This window comes from Gavialis gangeticus, unplaced genomic scaffold (assembly GCF_001723915.1).
Source record: "Gavialis gangeticus isolate Ggan-Ray unplaced genomic scaffold, GavGan_comp1, whole genome shotgun sequence".
Taxonomy (NCBI): Eukaryota; Metazoa; Chordata; order Crocodylia; family Gavialidae; genus Gavialis; species Gavialis gangeticus.
This window is the reverse complement of record NW_017729030.1, coordinates 11587149-11596656: the sequence shown is the minus strand read 5'-3', so window position 1 is coordinate 11596656 and position 9508 is coordinate 11587149. Positions and strand designations below refer to the sequence as shown.

At 42.6% G+C, this 9508-nt stretch overlaps 1 protein-coding gene across 5 annotated transcripts in view; it reads left to right on the top strand.

Moving 5' to 3' along the window:
* Positions 1–9508, top strand: part of LEF1 (lymphoid enhancer binding factor 1) — a 124713-nt gene that overhangs the window by 91156 nt on the left and 24049 nt on the right. For 3 of the 5 annotated variants that reach the window (XM_019521949.1, XM_019521950.1, XM_019521951.1), the window contains exons 6-9: positions 1140–1230; positions 5478–5561; positions 7284–7406; positions 8095–8257. In XM_019521949.1, the coding sequence (XP_019377494.1) occupies positions 1140–1230; positions 5478–5561; positions 7284–7406; positions 8095–8257 (461 nt within the window). The remainder of the gene's footprint in view (positions 1–1139; positions 1231–5477; positions 5562–7283; positions 7407–8094; positions 8258–9508) is intronic. The other 2 variants (XM_019521952.1, XM_019521953.1) reach the window with 1 other exon arrangement.

Sequence of the window (9508 nt, the reverse complement as noted above, 5' to 3'; positions counted from 1 at the left end):
CCCACCCTCACTCTAATTATGAGATTTAAAAAAAATATCCTTTTAAGATCCCTCTAAACTTCAGTGGGATTTAAGTGCAGACTTCTTAAAAATCAGTTTATAGTCAATCTATAAAAATTAAGTGTCTCAGGGTAAAGATCCACATGTTCAATCTTGTACCTTGAGAGTGTCACTGCATAAATATTTAATACCCATTTAAAGTGGCGGATTTAATGTGTGAAGTAATCTTTGCAGTTCTTTCTGTTCCAAACCCCTCCTCCCCAAACACATTTAAATAAACCAATGTCTTTGTGGCCTCTGTAACAATAATTCCTTGTCTCCTAGGGGCATGAGTTTTAGGTAAAGAATGAAAATCATAGACTCATTTGGGACTAGGATTAGCTTTAATCTTGAGGTGATTCTTACAGTTGTAGGACTCTGTGTTCTGGGGAATGTGAGCTGATGGATCATTTCTGATGGGACTCTTATTTTTTTTTTGTGTAATACTACCAATGCAAAACAGATTGACCTTGGAGCCCACAGGAGTCAACTTGATGAAGAGCTTAGTTGGAGCTGGAGTGACAATCAGAAGCCAAATGAATCATATCAAGTGTGACCATTACAGGCCTGAAAATGATTCTTAATTAACCACTGATCCTCTGTGGTAGCAAGTTTCCAAAATCTGTGAATCCATAAGGGAACCAGTGAAAATGTACAAGTAGCAATTTACCTAATCTAATAGCTCTGGTGTGCTGCCTATTTGAATGTGCTTTATTTTTGTCTTATTTCATGCTGTACGTTAGAACAGTTCTGGACTTTGTTAGTAGTTTCTATGAAACAAGTTAGAGCTGAAGTACGCAGCCACCATGATATCTAAAGTTATGGAAGTGTTTAATTATTGCATTTCTTCTGTCCTTCAACCTTATTTTTCCGAAAGTTATTTTTTAACTGCAAATCTGTTAGAGGTCACAAACTTAAATTATTCTAAAGGATGGAACAAGATAGTGTGTTCTTTTAACACTAACAAAAATGAGTTTTGACTTTTCTGTCCAGAACACTAACTTTATTGCAGTATTAACCATACTGGCTTTACATTAGAGGGTTCATTAATGGCATTTGGAGTGAAAATGCAAACTCATTTCTCCATACTCTCCTGACAGGCATGTCTAGACATCCTCCGGCTCCTGATATCCCAACCTTTTATCCATTGTCTCCAGGTGGTGTTGGACAGATAACACCACCACTTGGCTGGTAAGAAGCACTTGCTTCTCAGATGTGTGCATGCTTATCCTCTCTGATTATTGATTCAATTGCAGCATTTACAAAGAAAAAAAAGATCATTGTATTGATTGTTTTATTTTAGTTTAAAAAAGGTTGAGCTTGGAAATGAATGGGATCTGTTCTTGGAGATGTATGGAAAGGGAATTGTGTGGATTTTACTTTGAAATCTGTATACATTTATGGCTCAGGCTTGTGGCTTTTGCCATTTGGAAGGACTGTAGAATAACAGGTCTCAAGGAGTTAAACAATAGTTTTAATAAACAAAATTGTAATTATTTGTGGGGAAAAGAACAAGCTTTGAAATACGGGAAAATCTTCCTTTACTTGAAACAGCACCAAGCAAGACAGACTTCATAGTCTGTTCCATCTCTTTTAGTTTCTGTAAGCAAAGGTAATGCATAGTTACTGAAGAGTTTGTGTTATTTAATTTTATTATTAGAAATACAAAAGTCCTACTCCCATGCTTGGAGAGCAAGATTCCTCCTAGAGCCAGTACTCATGTTCAGTGTCTCCAGTAACAGGGTGTTTTGACTTCGGGCTGTTTCCTCTTTACACACTTCAGTGGCACTTACATAGCTGCTGACATCAATTGTGGCATCTGTGCAGTCTGGATTCCATTTCCATCCATAGGATTGCCCTAGGTGTGTATTTGCTGGAAGTGAAATGGAAGAGGATGGCCCTCCCACCTTTAAGCAAAATAGGGCATTAGCTCAGGAAGCAGGTGACCAAGACTCTACCTCTCCCCACCCCTTTTATCCACAGGGGGTTTGAACCTGAATTTTCTGATCTCAACAATATTCTCTAACCACTGGGCCATAGGTGAGGTATTACCTAGAGTCCTTCTCTTGGAGCTGGCTCACTGGATGGCCAGGAGGGTAAGACATGTGGGCCAGGTGGTGATGAGCAACCTCCAGGGTGGGTGGCTCAGTAAGAGAGAGGGATTCTCTGGGTTCTGGTCTCTGTCCCTTTTCTACATCTTGCATTTACTATTCATTGTATAAAAAGCAGTAGGATTAGTTTTTGTCCCATTAGGATGTGAGGCTAGAACCCTCTTCCCAGCCAGCATCTGCCTCCTTCTGGCTTACTCTTTCCCTCCTAACTTTGTATACCATATTTACTTGCATACCACATGCATCTTTCCTCCCCGAAATTAGTCTTCCATAACTGGGTGAGCATTAAGCATGAAAGCTGATTTTTCTACCCAGAATAGGAGCATGGAGATGATAGAAATGGCTGCTGCTACTTTTCCTTCTCTTTGTCCAGCAACTGCTTGGGGGGGGAAGCAGAGCCCAGCGGGGGCAGATCCACATCTAAGGAGCCATACCTCACTTAGATTCTTGCTCCACCCAGAGTTTAAAACCAATTGCTTGGCAACAGAGGTGGCATTTTTATTCAGGAAGTACAGTACTGAGGAAGTTAATTGACTTCATGCCTCATTACAGTCTACCTCAGGGGTCTAACTCATCCAGCCGCTTAAGGGTTGCTGGGCTGGTCCGTGATCAGGGTTAGGCAGTGCTGGATCTAGTGTGCAGGGCTGGTCCAGCAGGGTGCCTCAAGCAGTGTGTGGCTGATTTAGCCTCACACGCTATGTGCAGTATGTCTGCCTTGTGGGGCTCCCTCTGTACATGGTTCATGGGGCCAGCATGGGATGTGTGCTGGCTGTGGGGCTGGTCTGGATTGGGCCCCAGGCTGTCTGTGTCTGCTGGAGCTAGCATGCAGGGTTAGTCTAGCAGGTTGCCCCTGCAGCTCTGTGCTAGCCCCATGCAAGCCTTGGAGCAGGGCTGGTGTGTGCTGCACCTGGCACACTGGAATGGGCTAGCTGTGCATGCTGCAGGAGGCACAGAGGTCAGCATGGGGTGCACGCTGCATGTGGCACCTTGCCAGAGTGGCTCTGCATGCTAGCTCTAGTGCAGCCTGATCCAAACCATTCTCTGAGTCAGTGCACAGAGCTGGTCAGCGTGGGCCTGCATGCAGCACACATCGCAGACAGACCTCTGTGCTGCATGCAGCACCTGCAGTGTCAGGTCTAGCCTGCATGCCAAACCAGCTCTACGTGCAGGGTCAATCTGAGACCCACAGGTTGGATGCAGCACATGGACAATATGTTGGATACCCCGGTTCTACCCGATTCCTGTTGTTCACTTTTAATGCCACAGGTGTTTGTGACCTGAAAGACTCCTTTCTAATGGCCTTGATACTCCTAATCATCACACTATCCCTTCTTCAGCAATTATGCTGCGTGTTAGATACTCCCAGTCTCTCTCCTCTTAATTCACAGTCCTGTAGATTGTTTTTAGCTCTTTTCCAAAATTCTAGTTCTGCCCATGGAGTCTGGTCTTCAGCAGCAGCAGCAGCAGTTAGTTTCGGCCTTTGTCTGAGCAGGCAAGAGCTGCTGACAATTCAGCTGAGAAAGGGTTAAAACTGTAGCTTTTTGCTAAAGAGGAAAGGGAGGGTGAACAAGCTGAAGATTAGGCTCTGTCCCTGCTCTGTGGAGCCATAATTCTAGAAAAATCTCTTTTTCTTTACTCAGCCTTCCTGAACACAAAGTGTGTCTTTTATTTGCGGACATGCATTATGCAAGAAAATATGGTATCTTCCCCTCCTGCTGCCCAGTGGGTCAGCTTCAAGGGGAAGGATGGAGAGTGCCTACAACCTGGTGGTCCAAGCACGTTTGTTGGGAAGGGCCAGGTACAGTGGCATCAAAACCTCTTGGAGGGTGGGAGAGGGGCCTAGAGCCCTGGGTCTGAGCAAGTACTATAACCATAAGGCTATTGGGTTAGAAGGTGGAAGGGCTGCCTCTTCCAGACACCTGCTAGTTGTGCTTTTTCTGCATCTAAAGTTTTGGGATGTGCACAACATTATGTGTGAGCCTGGGCAATTCTGTTCTGCTTGGGTGCCTACACACAACCAGAGTGCAATTTTCTGAGTATGCTGAGACAGAAGCTCGAGGCAAGTGTTGCTCTACACGTGCAAATAGAATCAAACTGCATGAGCACCAGAAGTTGCAGTTATGGGGCATGTAAGTGCCACTTGGTCATGTAACAGTGAAATATGACGTAGCCCCTCTGGTGTTGAAGGATTGTTGAGCCCTTTAGAACCACTGAGAAATATGTACTTATGCAGGAAAAATGGAATATTGAGGACAGGGGCAGCTTATGTAAATTTAGCATCCACCTTCCTGGGCTCAGATTTTTGCCCTGCCAAATGAATCATGCTGCTTCCCTCAGGTCTTGCACAAATGCATTCATGGTAGGGAAGTGCAAGCATTCAGATTTAGTGTGAGGAAAAGATACCCAGGCAGACCAGAATAGGTGAAGTGCTGAGCATCCTGTGAGCTTTGTGTGTTCGACACCTGGCAGGCTGTGCTCTTTACTCTGAATCAGGCCTGAAATCATGTGCTGAAAGCCCTGCAGCAAGTTAATAGTAGGGGGAGGTGGGGGTGGGAATTAAAATGTGGAAGCGTGTGATTCAAACAAAATCATTGGTCTGGCTAAATGGCTACTCTCTACCCCTGCAAGATGATTTGTGCCATTTATTTTCCAGCTTTGGTCAAATGCTGAATAGTTTCTTGATGTGATGATGGGGGTGGGGGAGATGGAAACATAACTAGGCCAAGACGTAAAGAGAAGGAGAGACTAGTTAACTTGTAAAGCTTGGGGAGAATCTGGTCAGCAGTGCTCTCACATGCTTGGACATGCCCCCAATCCGTTAAGTGTTGCTTCTTCTGGATCACTTCTGCACAGCAGCATTACCAAGGTTTCCATCACCTTTTTTCTCCCCTCCTTCCTGCTTTTAAGCACTGCCTGTCCTGCAACATACACTCACTTAAAAGTGTGAAAACTGTTGCCCTGAGCGTTATAAAGGCCATCAGCTTTGACAAAGCCATCTTTTAGTTTTGGTTTAACATTAAATATGTCAATAACTGCTTGAGTGGAATTGATTGGGTTTTGTCTTTTGAAGCTGGATCAAATAGTCTTTCTGAACTTGTATTCGTGTTATAGCATGCTTATGTAAGTACATTAAAAGTAGACAGCAATTTTTCTGCGGGGAGAGGGACAGCAATCTTACAATGCAGGTGGGTGGTCACTCACTAGCAATAATACCCTGCAGATAAATTCTTATGCTGTAACCCCAAGATCCCATCAGGTGTCTGTAACTCTAGGGTAACTTAACACAGTATCATATTATTGATGGGTTCCTTTCTTCTGTGACCTCAGGCAAGGTCAGCCTGTATATCCCATCTCGAGTGGATTTAGGCAGCCCTACCCATCCTCACTCTCAGTCGACCCTTCCATGTCCAGGTAGGTGTAGGAGCTGAATGACTGACTGGGGAGTAACTGCTGGCATTAGAGGGCAAGTTGCTCTTCTGCTTGCATCTTGGTCTGCCTTTGCTTGCTTTTCAGTCAGCTAAAAACTTACGCATAATTTTTATATACCATGTTTGTGCACATACAGTTTTGCCTGGATCCCACACTGGTCTCATTTCACATTTTCCAAGCAGCCACTGACATATTAGAATTAGTTAAAAATACAATTTGTAAGTATTTTTAATATTCAAATCACTTTTTCTAAAATGTGCAAAAATAGTTCACTGTTTAGCCACAGCATAGTAGAACACTTCCCCAAGTGTGAAGTCAGGTAAAATACGCTGTTCCGAGTTTAGATTCTGTACTGTAATTCTGCAGTTTGCCTTGAATAGTTTGGGTACCATTCCATGCGGAAACGTACTCTAAAGTAGGTGTTTCTTAGCCCAAAGCTCTTGAAAGCAATGCTAACAAGGTCAGTCTACACTGGTGTGTGAATCAGGCACTGTGTCTCCATATTAAATGCAAGCAAGCAGTGCTAACTGAAACTTGGCCGTGCCACACTCAGAACCTTCTCTGTGTAATGCTTTGCACTCTGGAAAGGCGGCTTCTGTATCCTGTGCTTGATGTACACAAGGTTGCAAATACCATTCCTGCATTTTGTGTGCCCTTTTAAGAAGATGTGTATCTTACACTGGGGTTCAAATAGTCCAGGTCATACATGATGGCAGTCACCCCTTTTTAATAATGGGCTCTTTATTTTTCCTTGCTCCTTTGTAGGTGAGTAGCAGGCGTGGCTTAGTTAAAGCGTCTGAGAAAAAAAGATACCTACTCTACTCCATAACAAAAATATCACCCCATTTTGTTTGATTACTGATTTTTCTCACACAATGGCTATAGTATGGAGTCAGAGGAGCCTGATCCTGCAAAAGGCTGCCTGCTTCATCCTCAGTCTAGCAAACCCACTGAAGCATGTTCTTGCTTTAATGTCATTGGGACTGGACTGTTTTTAGGCTTAAAATTAAACATGTGTTTAAGTGGTCTACTGGACTGAGGTAACAAAATTCACTACCTCCAAGACTGAGCTCAGTTGTTTTGGAGCACATTTTTTTTTGGCACCCTTGCACAGTGAAAGGAAGGGTTGATAGTACAAGAACCAGTTGTCTTCCTTCCCCCAGAATACTGTAGTTTTGCTGAAGTAATAAAAAATGCTCTGAGTTTATGATAAGTGTAGCCAAAATTAATTATCTAAGACTATCACTTCACTTTCAAGACAGAATCACTTGCTTTTCAAAGTAAAGTGGAAAAAAAATCATCTATGGGATTTTTTTTTTTTAAGGACTCTTCTTCCCTTTTGGTTTGTTCTGCATGGCAGTTCCCTCTTTTTGTGTTGGCTGGTGGTGGATATTCTAAGAGCGTTGAGATGCTGGTGTGGCCATGCAGGTTTTGGTTGAGGAATGTGTACTTCTATTGTTATCCAGTCCAACAGTATGTGTTGCATTTCTGGGTGTGCATTGTCAAACTCTTCACCCGAAAGGTAACAACATACATTGTTGAAACCAAAATGTTGACCTGATTTTGAAATAAACCAGATACAATGCACAAATCTTAGGCAAGTAATTTTTACGCATTCTTATTAAATAGTGTTTGAGACATCTTACTGCTCTCAACCAGTCTTTGCTATTGTTACGAATCCCTGTACTTGTTTTCTTTTCCTAGGTTTTCACATCATATGATTCCTGGACCTCCAGGCCCTCACACAACTGGAATCCCTCATCCAGCTATTGTAACGCCTCAAGTCAAACAAGAACATCCGCACAATGACAGCGAGCTAATGCATGTGTGAGTCTGCCTTTCTGCACTAGCCCTTACTCTGAAAACACTTCAAAAGTCTGTAGTTAAAAGTAGAAGAGTTAAACAAAACCAGTGTCTTTCATTAGTGCTCTGAATTCTGACTCTCTATTAATACTAAGGAAGGGAAGTGAATGTCTTCTTGGAGGAGTGAAAAGGTAGGGAGGCTTGACTTCCAGACCACTACCTTGAATCTGATTCGGGGCAATAGTTGCCAAAAGCTGGTGGCCAGTTGGTGGCCTGTCTGAAGATAAACTACCTGATCATCAGTTCATGAATCCCTAGAGCAGAAGTCCCCACTGTAATTGACATTCTGTTTAGCAGTTGAGTGCAAAAGGTCCAAGAAGCAAATGGGCAAAGAAACTGAACTACCCTTTCGCCTATGGCGGTTGCCTTTGGAGTATTGTGGAAAAGTTGCTGGCAAAGAGGTGTGGACCTTTACTGTTGCTGCTACAAAGGTGTACTTAGGTTTACTGGTGAAACAGACTTCACCACTTGGCCATTGCTGCCAAACCAGCTCCTTGAACACTAAATTCATTCATTAAAAATAATAAGTTCAGGAGCTGCAGTCATAGCTCAGACTTGCCAATTTGGACCTGAAGCTTAGAAATTTCCCTCTCAATACATTTTAGGCTAAAGGTAAATAGTTGCTATCTTTTTTCCCCCCACCACGTTTTAGGAAGCCTCAGCATGAACAGAGAAAAGAGCAAGAGCCAAAAAGACCTCACATTAAGAAACCTCTGAATGCTTTCATGTTGTATATGAAAGAAATGAGAGCAAATGTTGTAGCGGAGTGTACTCTGAAAGAGAGCGCAGCTATCAACCAGATTCTTGGCAGAAGGGTATGTACAGTAATATATCTGTGTATATGTGTGCGTACACTAGTAATTGGCCTATGAATCTCTTTAGAAGATGCAAAGGCTAACTTTCTGCTTGATGCACTGACTAGTTTACAATTATTAAATAAGGGAATAGGAGCCCAGGGTATGAAACCTAAAATAAGCTTCATCTGGTTCATGCAAGAAAGTTAAAGATATCATCAAATTAGACTTTCTTATGTTTAGTTCTGATTCTCTCACTTCCCCCCTCAAATATGCATGTTATTGATATTTATCAGCTCGCTGAACCTAAATTATGCTCCTAGTGAATTTAGAAGTAAAATACAAACTCTAGGGAGTACCAGAGACTTCTCTTACAATTATCCATGCTCAGTATGAATGGGCTAGCCAAGGCCGTGCTAGCAACAACATGTTTCCTTGTCACAACATGCAGTCTCTCCCGCATTTGTTATTTGAGAGGTTATTACTTCAAACTACTTGCTGCTAATGTGATTGAAAAACCGCTGTTTGTCCAGTTTTATGTTTAAGTTCTAAGACCTTCAGGTCTTCTCTATTCTGAGGCCAGGTCTATATTGTGCAGTCTCAGCCTGGAAAGAGGCATGATTCCTGACTGGCAGCTATAGTGGCAGACCCTTGCAGTATAGACACAACCTATGCCAGCAAAGAGGGTCCTTTAGACTGCATAGTTTACAGCATTTGGGACCTGGTTTGATTGTGCTAGCAAAAGGACTCCTTTTTGGTGGCAGAAGCTGGATTTTCTTTAGGGAGTTTTGTCAGTAGGACAGGACTGGTAAAGTTTTTGTAGTGTTGCAGTCATGGCAGATGTTTTTCGTTAGACTACTGTGAAACAGTTTTGTCAGTGTAGCCGCATTCATACCAGGAGAACTTTGGTTGTATTGTTTCCTGTGACTTATGCCAGTAAAATACCCCAGTGCAGGTAGAACCTGAGACAACTTTGGTGTCAATATGATTACAGTCCAACTTTTTGCAAAGCACAATATACAAATTAGTACGAGGATCTATCAAAATTTGCTTTCCTTGGTCAGCATTCTTTCAATCCTCTATTTGCATTGTTACAAAAACTTCACTTCTCCTTTGATGAAAATCCTGAACTGGATACGAAAGTGCCAGCAAATCTCCTTTTACCTTGTTTCAGTCATTTTAACTTGTTTCTACCCCCCCCCCCCCAATTTTTTTCTTTTTGGGCCCTTGGTTTTTTTAAAACACTTTTTTTTGGTTTGCATTTGCGAGGCA